This window comes from Plectropomus leopardus, chromosome 14 (genome assembly GCF_026936395.1).
Source record: "Plectropomus leopardus strain MGB_pleo_1.0 chromosome 14, ASM2693639v1, whole genome shotgun sequence".
In the NCBI taxonomy this organism is placed as follows: domain Eukaryota; kingdom Metazoa; phylum Chordata; class Actinopteri; order Perciformes; family Serranidae; genus Plectropomus; species Plectropomus leopardus.
In genome coordinates, this window is record NC_142189.1 from 127,501 (window position 1) to 151,074 (window position 23,574).

At 47.6% G+C, this 23,574-nt stretch overlaps 2 protein-coding genes across 5 annotated transcripts in view; one reads left to right on the forward strand and one right to left on the reverse strand.

Annotated features, from left to right (window-relative positions):
* The window catches only part of tecpr2 (tectonin beta-propeller repeat containing 2), a 22,915-nt gene extending 4,689 nt beyond the window's left edge, over window positions 1-18,226 (forward strand). Inside the window, exons 7-27 of one of the 4 annotated variants that reach the window (XM_088087102.1) lie at window positions 1,418-1,568; window positions 1,964-2,116; window positions 2,770-2,902; window positions 3,021-3,211; window positions 3,603-3,828; window positions 3,927-4,095; window positions 4,172-4,391; window positions 4,744-4,983; window positions 5,386-5,453; window positions 5,710-5,825; window positions 6,215-6,388; window positions 6,488-6,668; window positions 6,812-6,953; window positions 7,050-7,275; window positions 7,421-7,510; window positions 7,724-7,821; window positions 8,658-8,793; window positions 11,982-12,130; window positions 12,245-12,386; window positions 12,538-12,687; window positions 17,590-18,226. In XM_088087102.1, the coding sequence (XP_087943228.1) occupies window positions 1,418-1,568; window positions 1,964-2,116; window positions 2,770-2,902; window positions 3,021-3,211; window positions 3,603-3,828; window positions 3,927-4,095; window positions 4,172-4,391; window positions 4,744-4,983; window positions 5,386-5,453; window positions 5,710-5,825; window positions 6,215-6,388; window positions 6,488-6,668; window positions 6,812-6,953; window positions 7,050-7,275; window positions 7,421-7,510; window positions 7,724-7,821; window positions 8,658-8,793; window positions 11,982-12,130; window positions 12,245-12,386; window positions 12,538-12,687; window positions 17,590-17,738 (3,304 nt within the window). In that variant the 3' untranslated portion in view covers window positions 17,739-18,226. Of the gene's footprint in view, window positions 1-1,414; window positions 1,569-1,963; window positions 2,117-2,769; window positions 2,903-3,020; window positions 3,212-3,602; window positions 3,829-3,926; window positions 4,096-4,171; window positions 4,392-4,743; window positions 4,984-5,385; window positions 5,454-5,709; window positions 5,826-6,214; window positions 6,389-6,487; window positions 6,669-6,811; window positions 6,954-7,049; window positions 7,276-7,420; window positions 7,511-7,723; window positions 7,822-8,657; window positions 8,794-11,981; window positions 12,131-12,244; window positions 12,387-12,537; window positions 12,688-17,589 lie in introns of all 4 variants that reach the window. The other 3 variants (XM_088087103.1, XM_088087100.1, XM_088087101.1) reach the window with 3 other exon arrangements.
* Window positions 18,227-19,539: 1,313 nt separating this feature from the next.
* On the reverse strand, window positions 19,540-22,102 carry ankrd9 (ankyrin repeat domain 9). The gene has a single exon (XM_042500922.2). It carries the CDS (start codon window positions 21,275-21,277, stop codon window positions 20,447-20,449), a length of 831 nt encoding a protein of 276 aa, XP_042356856.2. The 5' UTR covers window positions 21,278-22,102; the 3' UTR covers window positions 19,540-20,446.
* Between the last annotated feature and the right edge of the window lie 1,472 nt (window positions 22,103-23,574).

The following is a 23,574-nucleotide window of genomic DNA, read 5'->3' on the forward strand; positions in this document are numbered from 1 at the left end:
TGCCATTATTCGCTCCTCACTGTCCAGTTGTTCCCACTCTTTTCAAATCCGCAGCTGTTAGCCCCACTCTGAAAAAACCTCTCTTCCATAGGCGTCACTAACATCCCCCTGCACTGGTTTCACTCCTACCTCACAGGCCAAACTCAGTTCGTCCAGCTCAAATCCTTCACTTCCCAGCCCTCCCCTGTCTCCTCTGGTGTGCCACAGGGCTCTGTCCTTGGGCCCCTTCTCTTAATTATTTATCTCCTCCCACTCGGCAATATTTTCCGTAAATTTGGTATCAATTGTCACTGCTACGCGGATGACACCCAGCTCTATCTGTCCTGTAAACTGAACTCCACTCTCCCACCCTCCTCCCTCACCCTCTGCCTCTCAGAGATCAAATCCTGGTTCACCTCCAACTTCCTTAAACTTAACAGTGATAAAACAGTTAAAACAGACTTCTTCTGATTGGAACTAAATCCAGCCTCTCCAGACCTGACGGTTTCTCCCTCACCATTGACAGCTCCACAGTGTCCCCCTCCCCTTAGGTTAAGAGTCTGGGTGTCGTCCTCGACAGCTCACTTTCTTTCCACTCGCACATTTATGACATAACCTGGTCTGCATATTTCCATTTACGCAATATAAATCATCTCCGTCCCTCTCTCACCCCTCACTCCGCTGCTATCCTGGTCCACAGCCTCGTCAGCTTTTCGGTGTCCCTCACAAGTCCCTCCATAAACTTCAACCAAAACTCTGGTCCAAAACTCTGCAGCCCGCATCATCACCAGGACTCCCTCCTCCCACCATATTACTCCGTCCTCCCTCAGCTTCACCGGCTCCCGGTCAAATACAGAATCTCTTTCAAGATCCTGCTATATACATTTAAGGCCATCCGTAACCTCGCCCCCCGGTATCTCTCTGATCTCATTTGCATTGCCCCCCGGCTCCCTCAGGTCCTCCTCCTCCCTCCACCTCTCTGGTCCTCCGCCCTGTCTCAGGACCAGCAGAGCTTTCAGTCGCTCTGGAGTTCACTGCAGCAGAAACATTCATTCAGGACACGTGTTCACAGTCAGACTCAAAAGCCCTCTGTTTCTTTCTCCCTGTTTCTCTGTGTCATTTTAGCCTGATGCTTTTAACTTGATGTGTTATTTTAGTTACTGTGCTTTATTTATTGTTATTTTTTGTTTGTGTTTTACTCACCCTGTAAAGTGTCCTTGAGTGCCTAGAAAGGCACTTTTAAATAAAATGTATTATTATTATTATTATTATTATTATTATTATTATTATTATTATTATTATTATTATTATTATCATTATGTCTTCAGCTGGTGCAGAGAGTTGACAACCTTGCACATCTACTCTGACTTTGTAGTACATGTGGTATTTTTTCTCATGTACTATTCTTACTGCAGTATTTGTGTCTTTCTGTCAGCAGTGGCAGGTTTGGAGCCTGCTTCCTGCCGGCGCTCTGTAAACAGAGCGACCTTCAGGTGTTCGCTGCTCGACCCGGACTCAGACTGTGGAGGTCCGACATCAGAGGACAGGTGGAGGACACTCGACTGCTCCGAGCTCTGTTCAACACACAGGTAAAATACAATTTATCACACAGGTTAATGCAGTTCATCACACAGGTTAATGCAGTTCATCACAGATAAAGCACATTTCATCACACAGATAAAATACTGTTCAACACACAGGTGAAATACTGTTTATCGCAGGTAAAATACTGATGACACAAACATTTACTACAGTTACTTCAAACATTAATTGACTGTTACTGTAGCAGAATTCAAACATTACACAAATACTTTACTGACACTACTGTTAATACTACTGCTACTGATGTGTATCACTGATCTATAAGAACTGTGAATAACTACATCAGTTACATTTTCTCTGTCTCTCCACCTCTCTGTTGACCTGTCTGTCCACCTGTCTCTCCACCTCTCTGTTGACCTGTCTGTCCACCTGTCTGCCTTAGGTTCCTCAGTTTGAGTTGTTTCCTCGTCCTGGTCCAATCGGAGCGTTCCGTCCAGCAGAGAGACAGCTCGGTCTGCTCAGCTGTTTCCTCAAAGAGTCCTGGATCCTCAGTTGGAATGAGTACAGCATCTACGTCCTTGACTGTCTTAATGAGGTACTTTCTTAAGGAGTACAGCATCTATGTCCTTGACTGTCTGAACGAGGCACTTTCTTAAAAAGGTACTTTCTTAAAAAGGTACTGTTATGAAGAGGTACTGTCTTAGTGAGGTATTGTCAAAACAAGATACTGTCTTAACAAGTACAGCATCCACACTTTGACTTTGACTTGACAAGGTACTGTCTTTACAACAACATATTGTGTTAACGAGATACTGTTTTAATGTGGTACCATCTTAACAAGATGATGTTTTATAGAGGATCTTAAGAAGATACTGTCTTAACAAGTACAGCATCCATATCCTCGACTGACTTAAGGAGGTACTGTCTAAAAGAGTTATCATCTTAACAAGATACTGTATTGACAAGGACTGATTGAACAAGAACTGTCTTAATGAGATACTGGCTTAACAAGGACTGTCTTAACAAGATACTGTTTCAATGAGGGACTGTCTTAACAGATATCGTCTTACAGCATCTACTTCCTCCACTGTCTCAATGAGGTACTACCGCTACTTGTAGTACCGTGATAACAAGCACATCCTCTGTGTGAATGTTGATGTCTGTGTGAATGTTTCCACTGTGTGAACGTTGTTTTTATGTGATCGTTTCCTTTGTGTGAATGTTGATGTTTGTGTCTTGTGTGTTCAGGTGATAGTCGGAGCACTGGAGAGCAGTGGAGACATCGTGTCAGTGTCATGTTGTGACAACGAGATTTTTATCCTGAAAGGAGACAGAGACATCATCCGTCTGTCCAACAGTCCTGAGGGACTCGCCTCCAACTGTGAGTACTAATACTACGAAGTTTTAATACCAACTACTGTGAAAGGCTAACACTAACCCTCCGACTCGGAGTACTAATACTACCAACTACTGACTGTCTCTCTCCCTGTCTTTTTCAGCGGTGGACATGTCTGCCCGTCTGTCCTCACCTTTGGCTACGCCCACCATCTTCCCATCAACCGGATCTGTGGAAACGGCTCAGCCAATCAGAACCATGGCCATCATCTTGGAGGGAGGGGGAAGGGAGGCGGGTAGCGGCGGGGAGAGGAGCGGCGATGAGGAGGTAGAGGAGGCAGAGGAGCAGCTGGAGGTGACTCACTGCTTTACTAGTTAAACTGTTTTAACCCTTTGAACCCTGAGGTCACTGCTGGGGTCAAAGGTCATGAGTAGCCTGCTGAGAAATGTTTCTCAATCTGTAAGAAAACAGGAGATTTTAATATTTAAATATGTTATCTGGTAATTTTACTTTCAGTTTCTTTTTCTTATTTTCAGGTAAATTTCCGCAGATTTCTTTAGTAATCTCTTCTTCAGCTGCTCGTTGTCTTCTTCACCTTTTTAAAAGAAATCACTTTGTTCAGGTTACAAAGTGTTTACTGGTTTACTGACGGCCAATTAAACTCACCTGTGTGTGTCAGGTGACCTGAGCTCACCTGTGTGTGTCAGGTGACCTGAGCTCACCTGTGTGTGTCACGTGCCCTCAGGTGACAGAGCAGCTCAGCCAGGTGCAGTCAGGTGCATTCACCAGCAGCTCTCAGAGTCGCAGCAGCTCTGTCACTTCCTGGGACAGTCTCCATGGAAACAGCCTGGTAGCCACTTCCTGCGAGCTGAGCTCCAGACGCTACAGCACCCCCCTGGGACAGGAGGACATGCAGCAGGAGCTGGTGGTCAAAGCCATCAGAGTGAAGAAGAGGAGGAGACGAAGACAAGGTGGGACAGAGAGCGAGAGACAGACAGACTGAGAGACAGACTGAGAGACAGACAGACAGAGACAGAGTGACTGTTGGTGTCTCTGTGTCCGTCCTCAGACAGCAGCAGCGTCTCTGACTCCATGTTTGTAGTCCAGGACGGCAGTTGCAGTGATGGAGGCAGTGACAGGGCGTCCCTGGTGGACACTCAGAACCAGGACTCTCCAGAACCTTCCCAGGACCAAGACTCCCAGGAGGCTGGGGGGGGGCACTCAGAGGGGGAGATGGGGTGAGTATCAGTGTGTCTCATGCATGTCTCCTGTTACTGCTGATCTGTCTGTCTCATCCGCTTGTCCTTGTCCCAGCAGCGTCCTCCCTCCAGGCTCCTTGCTCCTCCAGGAGGACCAGCCAACCCCAGGACAGGCCTCTGGTCCCAGGACAGAGACGGACGTCGTCCCCCCGACCCCGGATGTGGATCTGCTGCTTGAGTGCACATTCTCCTACATGCACAACGCGGAGGAGGACGAGGGACAGGAGGACGAGTTCCTGAGCCCTTTGATTGGACCAGATGAAGACGAAGAGGAGGTGAATATAAACACACCATCAGCTCAGGTTTAGACGGTCATGGAAGACCTGGAAAAGTCATGGAATTCACAGATAGCAATTTATTTAGAAATATTGCCAATATTGTTTCTATAAAAGTCACCCAAAAAAATTAAAGAAAAAAAAATAAAGCCAAAATATTTTTCATTAAAAACAGCCCAAAATGTTTCCACTCCTGTAGATTTGGAGGGTGTGTTTTCTTTAAAGTCCCTCATTCCCTCCCCAGTGCAATGTTCAGTTCTAAACTGATGCATGTCAAATCCTTTCCTGTCTCTGTATCTCTCTGTGTCCTCTGTGTCCTCCGTGTCCTCTGTGTCCCTGTGTTTGTGAACAGAACGAGGACCTGGCGCCCCCTGCTGGTCTGGTTGACCAGATGTTTTACTCCACTTTGTCCACTATGGATAGAAAACCTAGTGTGTCCAGTGATGACGAGGGGGACATCTACTGTCCCTCTCTGCCCCCAGCTGGCAGTGCTGGGGACGTCCTCAACTGTCCGTCCAATCAGATGGAGAGGACAACAGACAGACAAATGGACCAGGACATTCAGGACAGGGACACACACAAACCTGACCAGGTGAGACAGGCATGGACTATTGTACCGTTTTCTTTAATGTCGTTTAGTTTTATTTGAATTCTTTCATTGGTTTCATCTGGTTTATTATTTTCATTCTATTTTAGTTATTTTTATTCGTTGTACTTCACATATGTTACCCTCTTTTCATGGTTTTAGTTTAGTGATTACTTTATTTAATTTAATTCAAAATTAGTTTACACATTTTTATTTTTATTTTCATGAATCTGATTCGCTGTTAAGGAGAGCTGATCCTGTGTTTTCTGCCTGAAACTTGTACCTGGCACACTGTGCTTCACCTGGAAGGAACTGTGCTGTATGAACACAGATCCGAGTAGGTGAGACAGTCCAGGTGAGATAGTCTCTCAGCAGGCATTAATATGTTTCTGTCCTCTGTGTCCTCAGGTGGCAGAGAGCTGGATGGGATATTCAGGACCAGGATGTGGAATTCTGAGCCTGCAGGTGACAGACAGGTGGGTGATCAGCTGATTGTCAGGTGACCAAAGTATCACCTGTGTGTCTCAGGTGTGTGTGATGTGTGTACATGAGTGCAACATGTTCTTGTCCGAACCTGACCCAAGTCTCAGAGAGTAGTCACTGAGGTGTACATGACAGGTGTATCTGAGCTAGGTGTCTCACAGGTGTACCTCAGCCAGGTGTATCTGATGGTTGTACCTGACAGGTGTTTCTGATGGGTGTATCTGACAGGTTCATCTGTGTGTGTCTCAGGTATGTCTGGTGTCTGGACTTCAAAGGAGGACTCTTCTGCAGCAGTCTGCCTGAAACTGGACTCAACTGGCAGCGTTTTGAAGATAACATCCACCAGGTGGCGTTGTCCCCGTCAGGTGAGCTATAACATACTGTCATCTTCTTGTCAGTGTTTTTACTAACCCAAACCCTAACTTTTTACTTTAATTTTCTACTTAAATGTACTGCGCCACATGCACAGGTGCACAATTGCACAGGCATACTGGTGTACAGGTGTGTAGGTGTACAGGTGTACAGCTTTACAGGTGTGTAGGTGTACAGGTGCACATGTTTACAGATGTGTAAGTGTATAGGTTTACAAGTGTGTAGCTGTACAGGTGTACAGGTTTACAGGTGTATGGGTGTACATGTCTACAGGTGTATAGGTTTACAGGTTAGGTATACAGGTGTACAGGTTTACGTGTATATGTGTAAAGGTTTACAGGTGTATAGGTGTACAGGTGTTGACTGTGTCTCTCTCCGTCAGGTAACCTGCTGTGGAAGGTGGAGCAGAAGAGTATGACGGCATTTGCATGTGCGAAAGTGTCCGTTAAAGGAAAACGTCACTGGTACAAAGCTGTGGAGCAGACCGCCTTCGTGGCTCTGAGTGACGACTCGGCCTGGATCATCAGGACCAACGGAGACCTCTACCTGCAGACAGGTAACTCTGACATTTGGTAACACTCTGGGCCTGCAGAGGGCGGGGTTAATGTCCTCTGTGAGTAGTTGCCATAGTGAGGGCTGTCTCTGTGTCCACCAGGTCTGAGTGTGGACCGTCCGTGCGCTCGCTCCGTGAAGATCGACTCCCCCTGCGTATTCAGTCAGGTGTGCGTTAGCGCAGGTGTGGTCTGGGCGCTGAGCGAGCACAAAGCGTTATTCTACCGAGAAGGAGTCAACAGCTACTGCAGCGAGGGCGACGGCTGGAAGTACGACACCGTCAGGTACTACTGCAATACTACTGTAATACTACTGCAATACTACTCTTATATCACTATAGTACTACTGCAATCCTTCTGTAATACTACAGCTATACTGCTCTAATAGAACTGTAACTGTAACTACTGTAATTGTCTTTGTGTCTCAGCGAGGCTCAGGGGCTGGAGCTGATGTGCGTTTCTCTGGGACACGGGGGGACAGCCTGGGCGCTGGACGCCAGCGGCAGTCTCTGGTTCAGGACTGGCATCAGTTGGTCCCGCCCACAGGGAGAGGACGACCACTGGTGGCAGGTACGGAGACTGTCTGTCTGTCCATCCGTCCATCCGTCCTCAGCTCAGCCGTGCAGTTTGACAGCCTGTCTGATCCTCTGTCTCTGTCTCTATCAGATCAGTATTTCGGACTACGTGGTCTTTGATCAGGGCAGTCTGTTCCAGACTCTGATCCAGGCCACCCAGAGTGTTGCCACAGTAACCAGGGCGCCAGTGGAGCGGGTGGTGGCCTTCCTGTCCCAGTACTCCCAGTGCCAGCCCAGTCTGGTCAGTGCCAACAGCACCGGAGTCTGGGTCGCCTCAGGCCGCAACCAGCTGCACCTGGCCCGCGGCAGTCTTGTGGGTCAGTAGAGCCTGGTGCAGTCCATCTGAGTAGTCCAGCAGAGTCCAGCAGAGTCCAGCAGTGTCCAGTAGACCAGAATTGTCTCTGTAGTTCAAGTTGTGTAGTTTTCAGTTCCTCAGGTGCTCTGTTTTTTGGGATTTTTCAGGAACTTTCTGGCAGAATGTTGTTCCAAGAGGAACAGTCTCAGCCACCAGGTGGACCTTCATCACGTCTTCACCTGTGCCCCACAGAGAAGGTCAGACACACCTGGCCACACTCACACACACACCTGGCCACACTCACAGAAACACCTGGTCACATACACACCTGGACCCACATCTGGTGACAAACCTGTACACACACCTGGGCACACGCCTAGTCAACTTCTACCTGTCATATAAAACACACAGATCATCAGTCTACCTATGTGTCACCTGTGTGTCACCTGTGTGTCACCTGTGTGTCTCAGGTACATTCCTATGGTTGGCTCAGAGCAGGAAGGATCTGTTCTGTGTTTGGGACCAGGATGGAGAGCTCCGCCCCTCATCTGTCCCTCTACCACCTGAGGTAAGGACACCTTTCACCTGTCTCTGAGTTCACTTCTACTGATCTCTGTTCACTCTGGTTCTACCTGTGTCCCACCTGAGTTCTACCCTTGTCCTACCTGTGTTCTACCCATGTTCAACCTGTGTTCACAATCAGAATCAGAATCTGGTTTTATTGACAAGTACATTTACATATGCAAGGAATGTGAGTTGGTAAACAATTAACATAGGAGAGAATAAAAAAATAGTGAATTTAAATACAATAGAACAAAAGATAAAAAAATATAGAAGCAATTTAAATAAATAAAATGACAAAATAGAACATAAAGGACACAAAATGCATGTACAAAAGGTGCAATGGAGGTATTGTACAGTTTTTCAGATGTATAGTTACAGTACAAATATCTGAGGTTTAAATAATCAAGTTGACCTGAAGTGTGCAGTGGACAGAAATCCAGTCCAGCGTTTGCTGATGTGACACATAAACCTGATTTAGCTGAACACTCATGTTTTCAGACTCTGGGACTGGATACAGGGTCTCAAAAAGTCCCTCAAAAAGTCCCTGTCCTCGGTGAGAGGGGCCGTCCGCAGGGCCCTGAGGTGTGCAGGTCACAGAGAGATGGCAGGTGGCAGCCAATCACCCTCTCTGCAGCACGGATGATACGCTGCAGCCTGTTCTTGTCCCTTAGCGTGGCTGCAGTATACCAGCTATATCTGTGTCTTACCTGTGTCCTACCTGTGTCTTACCTGTGTTCTACCACTGTCCTACCTCTGTCCTACCTGCTGCCTACCTGAGTTCTGCCTGTGATCTACCTGTGTTCTGCTTGAGTGCTGCTTGAGTTCTACCTGTGTCCTCAGATGGAGCTGATTCACCTGTCCGCCTGTCGTGATGCTCTGTGGGGTTTGGACACTCATGGACGAGTTAGTATTCGTACACTGTCTCCGTCCTGTCCCTCTGGACTTCACTGGACCCCTCTGGACCTCAGCCAGCTTGGTACGTACCTTACCACGCGGTCTGCGGGGTCATTCAGAGTGCTAGTTTTAGATTTGATTTCTTCTTTCATGTAGTGAACTGTTGGATCTGTGTGTGTGTGTGTGTGTGTGTGTGTGTGTTTCTGTGTGTGTGTGTGTGTGTGTGTGTGTGTGTGTGTGTGTGTGTGTGTGTGTGTTTGTGGTACTGTGTGTGTGTGTGTGTGTTTGTGTTACTGTTACTGTGTGTGTGTGTGTGTGTGTTTGTGTTTGTGTTACTGTGTGTGTGTGTGTGTGTGTGTTTGTGTTACTGTGTGTGTGTGTTTGTGTTACTGTGTGCGTGCGTGTGTGTGTGTATGTGTGTGTTTGTGTTACTGTGTGTGTGTGTGTGTGTGTGTGTGTGTGTGTGTGTGTGTATGTGTGTGTGTTTGTGTATGTGTGTGTGTGTGTGTTTGTGTGTATGTTTGTGTGTGTTGTTGGCGGCACAGTTTAACATAGACACACACACACACACACACACACACATGCTCAGCTGTAACAGGTGAAGGTTGTGTAACAGATCTGTAACTCAGAGGTCAGCATGAAGAGAGTGTGTGTAAGTGTTTAGGTTTGTGTGTGTGTGTGTGTGTGTGTGTGTGTGTGTGTGTGTGTCTGTGTGTGTGTGTGTGTGTGTGTGTGTGTCTGTGTGTGCGTCACACTTTAACCTGACTGAAAGGTCAGATCTGTTTTTAGTTCCTGTCTCAATAACAGAGACCACATGACTCTGCTGTCTGTCTTCATGAGACATCCTGATGAACAGACAGACAGACAGACAGACAGAGTATATATCTACAGTCTCAGAGTATATATCTACTGTCTCAGAGTATATATCTACAGTCTCAGAGTATATATCTACTGTCTCAGAGTATATATCTACAGTCTCAGAGTATATATCTACAGTCTCTGAGTATATATTCACAGTCTCAGAGTGTATATCTACATTCGCTGAGTATATATCTACAGTCTCAGAGTATAAATCTACATTCGCTGAGTATATATCTACAGTCTCAGAGTATAAATCTACATTCGCTGAGTATATATCTACAGTCTCAGAGTAAATATCTACAGTCTCAGAGTGTATATTCACAGTCTCAGAGTATATATCTACAGTCTCAGAGTATATATCCACAGTCTTAGAGTATATATCCACAGTCTCAGAGTGTATATCCACAGTCTCAAAGTATATATCTACAGTCTCAGAGTATATATCTACAGTCTCAAAGTATATATCCACAGTCTCAGAGTATATATCCACAGTCTCAGAGTATATATCTACAGTCTCAGAGTATATATCTACATTCGCTGAGTATATATCTACAGTCTCAGAGTGTATATCCACAGTCTCAGAGTATATATCTACAGTCTCAGAGTATATATCCACAGTCTCAGAGTATATATCCACAGTCTCAGAGTGTATATCTACAGTCTCAGAGTATATATCTACAGTCAGAGTGTATATCTACAGTCTCAGAGTGTATATCTACATTCGCTGAGTGTATATCTACAGTCTCAGAGTGTATATCTACAGTCTCAGAGTGTATATCTACATTCGCTGAGTATATATCTACAGTCTCAGAGTATATATCTACAGTCTCAGAGTATATATCCACAGTCTCAGAGTGTATATCTACAGTCTCAGAGTATATATCTACAGTCAGAGTGTATATCTACAGTCTCAGAGTGTATATCTACATTCGCTGAGTATATATCTACAGTCTCAGAGTGTATATCTACAGTCTCAGAGTGTATATCTACATTCGCTGAGTATATATCTACAGTCTCAGAGTATATATCTACAGTCTCAGAGTATATATCCACAGTCTCAGAGTGTATATCTACAGTCTCAGAGTATATATCTACAGTCTCAGAGTATATATCTACAGTCTCAGAGTGTATATCTACAGTCTCAGAGTATATATCTACAGTCTCAGAGTATATATCTACAGTCTCAGAGTGTATATCTACAGTCTCAGAGTATATATCCACAGTCAGAGTGTATATCTACATTCGCTGAGTATATATCTACAGTCTCAGAGTATATATCTACAGTGTCAGAGTATATATCTACAGTCTCAGAGTGTATATCTACATTCGCTGAGTATATATCTACAGTCTCAGAGTATATATCTACAGTCTCAAAGTATATATCCACAGTCTCAGAGTATATATCCACAGTCTCGGAGTATATATCCACAGTCTCAGAGTGTATATCCACAGTCTCAGTTGTATATCTAGTGTCTGTGGGTCTGCAGAGTCAGAGTTTGGTCCCGGGAGTTGGCACAGACCACCAGCCGGCTGAGGAGCTGCTCCAAAGACAAACCGGAGGGTGCCGCTGTTTTGTTGTTGTTGTTTATTTTTTTCTGTTGGCTCATTAAACAGATAACAGAAGAAGAACGTGGGAATGCAGTAACAGAGTTATTGTTCCACCAGTCAGTGCGATGAGGCTACTGACCTCAAAACACGAACGTGTTACTGTACCACAGAGAGACAGAGACACTGTGAGAGGTCAGGGTGGAAACATGAGGCTGTTTACCAAAAACAGACTGACCTGGAATCTGCTCTGAAGCAGGAAGCAGTCACCTGATCGTGCTGATGTTCCACCTGTTGTCAGCTAGAACCCAAATAATGTTTCTGTTTACACGCGTGACCTCATCAACAGCTGCAGCTGCTAACCAGGTCACTAGTTCCCACAGAGCCATTGTTTACCCGTGCTGGGGGCGGAGCGTGACTGAGTGGCAGTGTGACGGCGCTGAGTATGATGGCGGCACACTCTTCCCCCGTGTCGCCGTGTCTGTCACGGTCGTCCTGCCATCCGTCACATTGAACTGGGTGTTCAGTTCAATGTGACAGACATCGACTCTCGTTACTTTATATAAGATGAGTAATGCTGACACGAAAACATCCCATACACACCTGCAAGGGTCTTAATCCAACTGGGCAGGTTTTAACCTATCTGCAAGGGTCTTGATGTACCTGGGTGGGTCTTAATCTACCTGGAAGGGTCCTGCAGTGTCCCAGGAGTCCATGAGGTTGTTTGCCACTGGGGAGGTTTTGGGAGTCCTTGAGGTTCTTAGGGCAGTTCGAGGGGTTCTTGAAGGGGTTCTGTGACTGCTGTATGAAGATATAAATATGTGTACAGGTGTGTTCAGGTAAAATGTCGACTGTGTGTCACAGGAAGTGTTCGTCTGGTCAGTGTGAGCTGCGGCAGTCAGAACGTCTGGGCTGTGGACAGTCGAGGAGTCGTTTACTTCAGAGTCGGAACCCAACCTCTGAACCCAAGCATGATGCTGCCGGCCTGGATCCACATAGAACCACCTGCACAGGTAACAGAGAAAAACGTAGAACCACCTGCAAAGGTAACAGAGAAACACCTAATCCACATAGAACCAACTGTTTCACACACCTGTCCAGGTAACTGTGACATCATGTCTTTGCAGCCAATAGGAGTACAGCTGGTCAGTATTCAGACGAGTCCTAACGATCGTCTCCTCTGGGCGTTGGACAACAGAGGAAGTGTCTTCGTCAGGACTGGACTCAGTGATGAGATGCCAGTGGGGACAGACTGGGAGCTGGTACCAGGTACATACCTGTCTGTCTGTCTTGCTGTCTGTCTGTCTCTCTGAACGCTTGTCTCTCTGTCAGTCTTGTCTCTCTGTGTTGTGTAACGTGTGTGAACGTGTTTGTGTGTTTATGTTAGATATTGTGCAACGTGTGTGTGTGTGTGTTTCAGGTTTGGCCGTCAGTCAGCTGGTCCTCAGCTCTCGCACTGTTTGGGTTCGGTGTGTTAACGGAGATCTGGCTCGACGCTACGGAGTCTCTGACAGGAACCCTGCAGGAGATTACTGGAAGAAGATCCCCGGAAATGCCAACTGGTTAACTGGTAAGACTGGGTTCATACTGGTTAACCAGTGTGTCTCAGGTTTGTCTCGGGTGTGTCTCAGATGTCTCAGGTGTGTTTCAGGTTTGTCTCGGGTGTGTCTCAGATGTCTCAGGTGTGTTTCAGGTTTGTCTCAGGTGTGTCTCAGGTTTGTCTCAGGTGTGTTTCAGGTTTGTCTCGGGTGTGTTTCAGGTTTGTCTCGGGTGTGTCTCAGATGTCTCAGGTGTGTTTCAGGTTTGTCTCGGGTGTGTTTCAGGTTTGTCTCGGGTGTGTCTCAGATGTCTCAGGTGTGTTTCAGGTTTGTCTCGGGTGTGTCTCAGATGTCTCAGGTGTGTTTCAGGTTTGTCTCGGGTGTGTCTCAGATGTCTCGGGTGTGTCTCAGATGTCTCAGGTGTGTCTCAGATGTCTCAGGTGTGTTTCAGGTTTGTCTCAGGTGTGTCTCAGGTTTGTCTCAGGTGTGTTTCAGATGTCTCAGGTGTGTCTCAGATGTCTCAGGTGTGTCTCAGATGTCTCAGGTGTGTTTCAGGTTTGTCTCGGGTGTGTCTCAGATGTCTCTGGTGTGTTTCAGGTTTGTCTCGGGTGTGTCTCAGATGTCTCAGGTGTGTTTCAGGTTTGTCTCGGGTGTGTTTCAGGTTTGTCTCGGGTGTGTCTCAGATGTCTCAGGTGTGTTTCAGGTTTGTCTCGGGTGTGTCTCAGATGTCTCAGGTGTGTTTCAGGTTTGTCTCAGGTGTGTCTCAGGTTTGTCTCAGGTGTGTTTCAGATGTCTCAGGTGTGTCTCAGATGTCTCAGGTGTGTCTCAGATGTCTCAGGTGTGTTTCAGGTTTGTCTCAGGTGTGTCTCAGATGTCTCAGGTGTGTTTCAGGTTTGTCTCGGGTGTGTTTCAGGTTTGTCTCGGGTGTGTCTCAGATGTCTCAGGTGTGTTTCAGGTTTGTCTCGGGTGTGTTTCAGGTTTGTCTCGGGTGTGTCTCAGATGTCTCAGGTGTGTTTCAGGTTTGTCTCGGGTGTGTCTAAGATGTCTCAGGTGTGTTTCAGGTTTGTCTCGGGTGTGTCTCAGATGCCTCGGGTGTGTCTCAGATGTCTCAGGTGTGTCTCAGATGTCTCAGGTGTGTTTCAGGTTTGTCTCAGGTGTGTCTCAGGTTTGTCTCAGGTGTGTTTCAGATGTCTCAGGTGTGTCTCAGATGTCTCAGGTGTGTTTCAGGTTTGTCTCGGGTGTGTCTCAGATGTCTCTGGTGTGTTTCAGGTTTGTCTCGGGTGTGTTTCAGGTTTGTCTCGGGTGTGTCTCAGATGTCTCAGGTGTGTTTCAGGTTTGTCTCGGGTGTGTTTCAGGTTTGTCTCGGGTGTGTTTCAGGTTTGTCTCGGGTGTGTCTCAGATGTCTCAGGTGTGTTTCAGGTTTGTCTCGGGTGTGTCTCAGATGTCTCTGGTGTGTTTCAGGTTTGTCTCGGGTGTGTTTCAGGTTTGTCTCGGGTGTGTTTCAGGTTTGTCTCGGGTGTGTCTCAGATGTCTCAGGTGTGTTTCAGGTTTGTCTCGGGTGTGTCTCAGATGTCTCTGGTGTGTTTCAGGTTTGTCTCGGGTGTGTTTCAGGTTTGTCTCGGGTGTGTCTCAGATGTCTCAGGTGTGTTTCAGGTTTGTCTCGGGTGTGTTTCAGGTTTGTCTCGGGTGTGTTTCAGGTTTGTCTCGGGTGTGTCTCAGATGTCTCAGGTGTGTTTCAGTTTTGTCTCGGGTGTGTCTCAGATGTCTCAGGTGTGTTTCAGGTTTGTCTCAGGTGTGTCTCAGGTTTGTCTCAGGTGTGTTTCAGATGTCTCAGGTGTGTCTCAGATGTCTCAGGTGTGTCTCAGATGTCTCAGGTGTGTTTCAGGTTTGTCTCGGGTGTGTCTCAGATGTCTCAGGTGTGTTTCAGGTTTGTCTCGGGTGTGTTTCAGGTTTGTCTCGGGTGTGTCTCAGATGTCTCAGGTGTGTTTCAGGTTTGTCTCGGGTGTGTTTCAGGTTTGTCTCGGGTGTGTCTCAGATGTCTCAGGTGTGTTTCAGGTTTGTCTCGGGTGTGTCTCAGATGTCTCAGGTGTGTTTCAGGTTTGTCTCGGGTGTGTCTCAGATGTCTCAGGTGTGTTTCAGGTTTGTCTCGGGTGTGTCTCAGATGCCTCGGGTGTGTCTCAGATGTCTCAGGTGTGTCTCAGATGTCTCAGGTGTGTTTCAGGTTTGTCTCGGGTGTGTCTCAGATGTCTCAGGTGTGTTTCAGGTTTGTCTCGGGTGTGTCTCAGGTGTGTCTTGGGTGTGTTTCAGGTTTGTCTCGGGTGTGTCTCAGATGTCTCAGGTGTGTTTCAGGTTTGTCTCGGGTGTGTCTCAGATGTCTCAGGTGTGTTTCAGGTTTGTCTCGGGTGTGTCTCAGGTTTGTCTCAGGTGTGTTTCAGATGTCTCAGGTGTGTCTCAGATGTCTCAGGTGTGTCTCAGATGTCTCAGGTGTGTTTCAGGTTTGTCTCGGGTGTGTCTGAGATGTCTCAGGTGTGTGTCTGGGTTGTCTCGGTGTGTCTCAGTTGTCTCAGGTGTGTTTCAGGTTTGTCTCGGGTGTGTCTCAGATGTCTCAGGTGTGTTTCAGGTTTGTCTCAGGTGTGTCTCAGGTTTGTCTCAGGTGTGTTTCAGATGTCTCAGGTGTGTCTCAGATGTCTCAGGTGTGTTTCAGGTTTGTCTCGGGTGTGTCTCAGATGTCTCAGGTGTGTTTCAGGTTTGTCTCGGGTGTGTTTCAGGTTTGTCTCGGGTGTGTCTCAGATGTCTCAGGTGTGTTTCAGGTTTGTCTCGGGTGTGTTTCAGGTTTGTCTCGGGTGTGTCTCAGATGTCTCAGGTGTGTTTCAGGTTTGTCTCGGGTGTGTCTCAGATGTCTCAGGTGTGTTTCAGGTTTGTCTCAGGTGTGTCTCAGGTTTGTCTCAGGTGTGTTTCAGATGTCTCAGGTGTGTCTCAGATGTCTCAGGTGTGTTTCAGGTTTGTCTCGGGTGTGTCTCAGATGTCTCTGGTGTGTTTCAGGTTTGTCTCGGGTGTGTTTCAGGTTTGTCTCGGGTGTGTCTCAGATGTCTCAGGTGTGTGTCAGGTTTGTCTCGGGTGTGTTTCAGGTTTGTCTCGGGTGTGTCTCAGATGTCTCGGGTGTGTTTCAGGTTTGTCTCGGGTGTGTCTCAGATGTCTCAGGTGTGTTTCAGGTTTGTCTCGGGTGTGTCTCAGATGCCTCGGGTGTGTCTCAGATGTCTCAGGTGTGTCTCAGATGTCTCAGGTGTGTTTCAGGTTTGTCTCAGGTGTGTCTCAGGTTTGTCTCAGGTGTGTTTCAGATGTCTCAGGTGTGTTTCAGGTTTGTCTCGGGTGTGTCTCAGATGTCTCAGGTGTGTTTCAGGTTTGTCTCGGGTGTGTCTCAGATGCCTCGGGTGTGTCTCAGATGTCTCAGGTGTGTCTCAGATGTCTCAGGTGTGTTTCAGGTTTGTCTCGGGTGTGTCTCAGATGTCTCAGGTGTGTTTCAGGTTTGTCTCGGGTGTGTCTCAGATGTCTCGGGTGTGTCTCAGATGTCTCAGGTGTGTCTCAGATGTCTCAGGTGTGTTTCAGGTTTGTCTCGGGTGTGTCTCAGATGTCTCAGGTGTGTTTCAGGTTTGTCTCGGGTGTGTCTCAGATGCCTCGGGTGTGTCTCAGATGTCTCAGGTGTGTCTCAGATGTCTCAGGTGTGTTTCAGGTTTGTCTCGGGTGTGTCTCAGATGTCTCAGGTGTGTTTCAGGTTTGTCTCGGGTGTGTCTCAGATGTCTCAGGTGTGTTTCAGGTTTGTCTCGGGTGTGTCTCAGGTTTGTCTCGGGTGTGTTTCAGATGTCTCAGGTGTGTCTCAGATGTCTCAGGTGTGTCTCAGATGTCTCAGGTGTGTCTCAGATGTCTCAGGTGTGTTTCAGGTTTGTCTCGGGTGTGTCTCAGATGTCTCAGGTGTGTTTCAGGTTTGTCTCGGATGTGTCTCAGATGCCTCGGGTGTGTCTCAGATGTCTCAGGTGTGTCTCAGATGTCTCAGATGTGTTTCAGGTTTGTCTCGGGTGTGTCTCAGATGTCTCAGGTGTGTTTCAGGTTTGTCTCGGGTGTGTCTCAGATGCCTCGGGTGTGTCTCAGATGTCTCAGGTGTGTCTCACATGTCTCAGGTGTGTTTCAGGTTTGTCTCGGGTGTGTCTCAGATGTCTCAGGTGTGTTTCAGGTTTGTCTCAGGTGTGTTTCAGATGTCTCAGGTGTGTCTCAGATGTCTCAGGTGTGTCTCAGATGTCTCAGGTGTGTCTCAGATGTCTCAGGTGTGTTTCAGGTTTGTCTCGGGTGTGTCTCAGATGTCTCAGGTGTGTTTCAGGTTTGTCTCGGGTGTGTCTCAGATGCCTCGGGTGTGTCTCAGATGTCTCAGGTGTGTCTCAGATGTCTCAGGTGTGTTTCAGGTTTGTCTCGGGTGTGTCTCAGATGTCTCAGGTGTGTTTCAGGTTTGTCTCGGGTGTGTCTCAGATGCCTCGGGTGTGTCTCAGATGTCTCAGGTGTGTCTCACATGTCTCAGGTGTGTTTCAGGTTTGTCTCGGGTGTGTCTCAGATGTCTCAGGTGTGTTTCAGGTTTGTCTCGGGTGTGTCTCAGATGCCTCCGGTGTGTCTCAGATGTCTCAGGTGTGTCTCAGATGTCTCAGGTGTGTTTCAGGTTTGTCTCTGGTGTGTCTCAGATGTCTCAGGTGTGTTTCAGGTGTGTTTCAGGTTTGTCTCAGGTTTGTCTCAGGTGTGTTTCAGATATCTCAGGTGTGTTTCAGGTGTCTCAGGTTTGTCTCAGATGTCTCAAGTACATCTCAGATGTCTCAGGTGTGTTTCAGGTGTCTCAGGTGTGTCTCAGATGTCTCAGATGCCTCAGGTGTGTCTTTCTCTCTGTCTGTCTTCAGTGACTCCAGAGGACGAGTTGTGGGCGGTGACTCTGATTGGTGGATTGTCTCGTCGCCTAACGAAGCTCCTCCCACAAACACCATGTAGACCCGCCCCATCGGGCCCCGCCCCCAGTGATGATGTTGACGAAGAGTGGGAGCTCATCTGACCAATGACGTCACTGTGATGTCACCATGACACCACTTCCTGTTTACAACTTCCTCTTGAAGCAGGATGTGGGCTGTGTGATGTCACAGCTGGACTGAGCAGGCAGGTGACATCATTTCCGGTGACATTTAACAAAAGATGGTGGACAGAGAGAGCCCACGTGGCTGCTGGGAAATGAAGTCAACTGAGACTTTGTTTTATTTTTGTTTTAACAAGAAGCACTTTATTCTGAAGGGACATGACTGGTTTAGATGGGTTCAGACTGGTTTAACTAGTTAAGACTGGTTTAAACTGGTTCAGATTTGTTTAAACTAGTTAAGACTGGTTTAAACTGGTTCAGATTTGTTTAAACTCGTTAAGACTGGTTTAAACTGGTTCAGATTTGTTTAAACAAGTTAAGACTGGTTTAAACTGGTTCTTATCTGCTAACATTTAATCCAGTTTAATTCCTTCTGGTTGTTGAAGATATTAAAGGGACATTTCACATTATTTTATTTATTTCTTGTTGCTTCTTCAGACTGGTTTGGAGCTGGTCTGACTGGTTTGCCTAGCTTCCACTGGTTTCTGGGTTTGGTCTAAACTGGATTTTTATCGTTTAAAAAACTCTGGAATGATTCTTTAAACTTTGACTCATCATCTTCTCGCCTCCTCGCCTCTGAAAGTGTTGCCATAGAAACCTGTGAAGAAGTGACTGGGTTGTGACGTGGCGGAGACGTGGCGGGACAGGTTTGTCTCGCTGTAAACTCACCTGTTTGTGATGTTGTTCATCAACTTTGTAAATGTTGAAACTCGGCCACGTGAACTGAACCACCTGATCCGCCGAGTGATCAGAGCATGAAAAACTTGTCAAGGTCATGGAATTTGCAAATAGCAATTTCCAGGCCTGGAAAAGTTTTGGAAAAGTAATTCTACCCAGAAAGTTTTGGGAAAGTCCTGGAAGATTGTTTCCCAAACCTGTATAATAATGCATGATGTGCTCAAGGAGCAGGTTGGAAATGAGCAGCAGCCAAACGCTGCTTCAGTCTGCCAGCGGCTTCAAGTAAAAACGTCAGCTGACGAGCGCCGGCAGGGTTTGGGATCCGCTCGACTCGGTGGCAAAAAATCTCATTTCCAACCCTTGTAGGGACCGTGGAAAACGTGAAAATCCAACGATAGTTTCTGTTATTACAGTTTCTGGCTGATGAATGGGGACATTTTGGAGAGTTTAAAGAAAACAGGCAGCAGGTTTTCTTAAAAAAATCAGAAGTGAAATAAAAACAAAATCCAGCCATATAAAGTTGTCTGAGCTGACATGTGTCACCCCCCCCCCCCATAAATAACTAACAGTCCCTAAGTCACGTTTAAATATTCAGTGCTAATCCCGTTCTGGCGTCATTATTTCGGGTTATATCTTTAAAAAGCTGTTTATAGTGATGAAAAAGAAGCGCTGAGCAGAATCGATGGCCGTTTCAGAGAATGTTTGGTCTTTAAAATTTGACTGATGAGGTGATTGATGTCAGCCGGACGTTTATTGAGTTGTGTTGGATGAAGCTGATTTCCTGATGACATCATGAAATAGAAATAATATTTAAACTGCTGCTGAACAATAATTCAGATATCCTCCACTCATCTGACCAGACGCTGCTTCACTCATCCGTTCATGAGTTCATTTATTCACTCATTCGTTCATTCATCACCATCATCAGGAGGTTTCAGGTTTCTGAGGAGAAACTCAAACAGTTGAAACTGGCTCTTCTCTCGTTGACACTCGGAGGAAACTCGAGTCCAGCAGCTCTCTGAAAACAAGTTCAGCACACAGGACGGAAAAGATGAACCAAGTTTTTAATAAACAGATTTTATTTACAGCGTCGAGCAAAGGACACAAACACAAAGAAACAACTGATTTATTTCCCTTCAGCGAACATCTACGAACCCCCAAAAAACTGGTGTCAATTTTCATTTAATCAAGGATCTTTAAAAACGTCTCAACAACAGCTGCTCTCAGATCAGCCGTCTGTCCTCAGATCAGCCGTGTGTCCTCAGATCAGCCGTGTGTCCTCAGATCAGCCGTGTGTCCTCACATCAGCCGTCTGTCCTCAGATCAGCCGTGTGTCCTCACATCAGCCGTCTGTCCTCACATCAGCCGTCTGTCCTCAGATCAGCCGTTTGTCCTCAGATCTGCCGTGTGTCCTCAGACCAGCTGTGTGTCCTCAGATCAGCCGTTTGTCCTCAGATCAGCTGTGTGTCCTCAGACCAGCTGTGTGTCCTCAGATCAGCTGTGTGTCCTCAGATCAGCCGTTTGTCCTCAGACCAGCCGTTTGTCCTCAGACCAGCCGTTTGTCCTCAGATCAGCCGTCTGTCCTTAGATCAGCCGTGTGTCCTCAGATCAGCTGTCTGTCCTCACATCAGCCATCTGTCCTCACATCAGCCGTCTGTCCTCAGATCAGCCGTGTGTCCTCAGACCAGCCGTGTGTCCTCAGATCAGCTGTTTGTCCTCAGATCAGCTGAGATGATGGGATGTTTGGTGTCCCCCACTGAGAGACGACCTCCACAGTTATTGTCCTGTTTTTATCCGACAGAAAGCAGAAGAGTGTCCTCTTCAGCCGTATTGATCACCGATCAACTGATCGTTGATCAGTTTTTTTCAGTCTTTATTTATATTTTATTTACATCATCAATGTACCGTCCAATCGCAGCAGTCCTGCAGTGTTTCCACGGTGACAGATGATGTCACTGCCAGCTGTGCGGCTGCAGGAAGTTCGGCAAGGCGCTGATCTGGGCGGGGCCGGATCGAGCCAAACACCTGAGCGCCTGCAGCAAGAGAGGGGGTGGGGCCAGACCGCACAGCCAGCTGAACACTTCTTTTCCCAGCAGGCTTTGCCAGCGATGCGGCTCATCCCGTAGGCAGCGCAACGTCGGCGGCTCAGGCAGGAAGAGCAGCAGGAAGTCAAGGCAGCGCTGTGCATGGCGGCGGTCCGTCTCTTCGGAGGAGACGAGTCGCTGCAGCGCACTGTCGAGTCCGGCAGGCGGCGCGCCGTGAACCAACAGCAGCAGCAGACACTCGGGCCGCGACAGCTCCACCGCCAGCTGCACCGCCGTCTTCCCTGCATCCGCCACGTGTGAGCAGCCGCCGCAGCTATCCAAGTAGTCCCGCTGCGCGCTCTGTGAGTCGCAGTCCTTCAGAGTCTCCACCATCATGCCGAGGATCGACACGCGGTCGTAGCGCACCGCCATGGTCAGGTGCTGAGCGCCGCTACTGCGGCAGCAGCAGAAGCTGCAGCGTGGCGGTCTGAGCGCGCTCAGAGAGTACTTGTCGAGCAGATAGCGTGCGTAGTCCTGGTGGTCATGTATCAGTGCGTACAGCAGCGCCTCGGACGGCAGGAAGGCGCGTGGGTGTCCGTCCTCCCAACTGAAGACCTCCATACTGCGCATGTCCTCCAGCAGCCAGACCGGCAGCTGCTCCCGCACGGCACAGTAGAAGGAGAACGACGTCCGCTCGCACTGACGCTCAGATGGAGACGAAGACAGACGCTCCGACTGAGAGGACAGCAGCCACGGCATGACGAGACACCCAGAGAGACACACACCTGTCCTGAAGGAGACACGAGACACACTTGTCCCGAAGGAGACACGAGACACACCTGGTCTGTGGGAGACGGAGTCCCCGACTGATCCTGTTCAGACACAAACTGTCTCTCAGTCAAACCCCCGTCCTCAGCACAGACACTCTTTTATAGCCTGTCCTTCGTCACTGCAGCTCCATGTGTGGACGTTTGTTTTTGGAGTGGGGACGGGAAGGGGTGGGGGGGTCTCACATAACACACATAGTGAACATAGTGGCCTTGAAATGGCTGCAGTTTATGTAATGAAGACAGTCAACAACTCTGTCTCTGTGAGAGATCAGCTGATTGGGTCTTTTTAAATCCTTTTGGTCGTTTTGAGTTTTGAAGGTTAGAGTGATTTAGGGGCGCCTAGTGACAGAAATTTAAGATTCAAACCTGTTTTCACTCATTAATAATCACCTGGGGCTTAACTAAGACTGGTCTTAACTCCTGAGTCTGTCTTATCTAAGTCCAGTCTTAAAGGACTCCACCAACAGAACACAAGCTTAGTCTTAACTACACGCGGTCACGTCACTATGGCTACAGCCTAGCAGCGTGCGTTGCTGGGATACGCTGTTAAGTCTCTCGCTGTCTTAGTTTCGCTCATCTTGCTGCAGCAATGGAAGATCAAAAGGAAACGGAAAGGAAATTTCACCGACATTGAAATTAGAGAATTGACTGAATTGTATAGCCTGTACAGGACAATGCTGACTGCCAAGTGGTCCAACATAATCACAAATAAGAAAAAACAGTTATGTTGGAAAACTACAGCGGACGCAGTAAATGACTGTTGGACTCGGGCTGCCTTCGCTCTGGGTTGGATGTGAGAAAGAAGAGGAAGGATCTTCTCAGCAAGACGAAGAAAGATGAGTCCATGAAAAAAAATCACCCAACTGGTGAGGGTCCTCTCCCGAAAACATCCGTCTACAGCGATATGAGGGGGACATCAGTCAGGGATGCCAGAAGACTGGCAGAAATGATGCCTAATCAATACACTGTGGAGGGCGGCGGCTCAGTGACGCTCTGCAGATGTCTCCGACATTGTTTTGAAAAGCACTGTTTTCATAAAAACGAAGTGCTGCAGCGTTGGCGACAGTGCTGCGTTGCGGTCCGACACAAACGGCAGGTCCGGTGACAGCTCTGGGCTCTCAGATCCTCATCGCTGTATATGTCCAGTGGATTTCTTCGGTCCCGTATAACTCTCTCCCGTCTAAATGCCTGCTCGCCATACAGTCGTAGATGAGGCGAGCCGTCATTAACAGTTTTAGATTGAAATGTCTAATGTTGTTGCAATAGCGATGGCCTCGATTCTAACTTTAAGTCTCCTCCTGAAGGCGCAAGATTTACGACCAGTCTTACCAGGAGAAGGCATAAGCCCTGTTCGTGCAACCGGCGTAACTGTCAGGTCGGACTTAGAATGCCAAGTTAAGACCGACTTAGCTTAAGACCAGGCGTGCAACCGGCCCCTGAAGAAAAAAAAAACAGTGGGTTTTCTTTATGGAGCTGCTCCTCTTCTGTGTTTTTCTCCTGTAGTTCACACCAGAAAAATCAAACACTGACTCTAGACAGGGACTTTCACATTTTAACATCTGCAACCACAGATCTCTAACACGTCGGCCACCATAGTTCTCCTACAAATAAGCTACTTATTTCTCCTACATATCAGCCACTGTGATTCTTTTATACGTTGTCCACGGTAGTTTTTCTACATGTTGGCCACTGTTCTTTTCCTACATGTCTTTCACTGTGGTTTTCCTACATTTTTAACACACAGTTCTCCTACCCTGTCTGAGAGCAGCGGGGGCCTTCTGTGCAGAGTTTGCATGTTCTCCCGTGTCTGCGTGGGGTCTCCGGCTTCCTCCCACAGTCCAGAGACATGCAGCTCAGGTTAATTGGTGACTCTAAATTGTCCTTAGGTGTGACTGTGAGCGTGTGTGGTCATCTGTCTGTATGTGTCGGCCCTGCGATAGTCTGGCGAACTGTCCAGGGTGACCCCACCTTTCGCCCGATGACAGCCGGGATTGGCTCCAGCTCCTCCACGACCCTTAAAAGGACAAGCGGTTACAGAAAATGAATGAATGAATGAGTTCTCCTACATGTCAGCCACCATAATACTCCTGTGGCCAATGCAGTTCTTTTACATGTTGTCCATCGTTGTTCTCCTATATGTAAGCTGCCGTAGTTCTCCTATGTGTTGTACATTGTAGTTCATTTTACATGTGAGTCACCATAATTCTCCTACATGTTGGCCACTGT

Excerpts from the sequence above, each read along its gene's own strand:
- ankrd9 (XM_042500922.2), bottom strand. The coding sequence starts at position 21,277 with ATGCCGTGGCTGCTGTCCTCTCAGTCGGAGCGTCTGTCTTCGTCTCCA.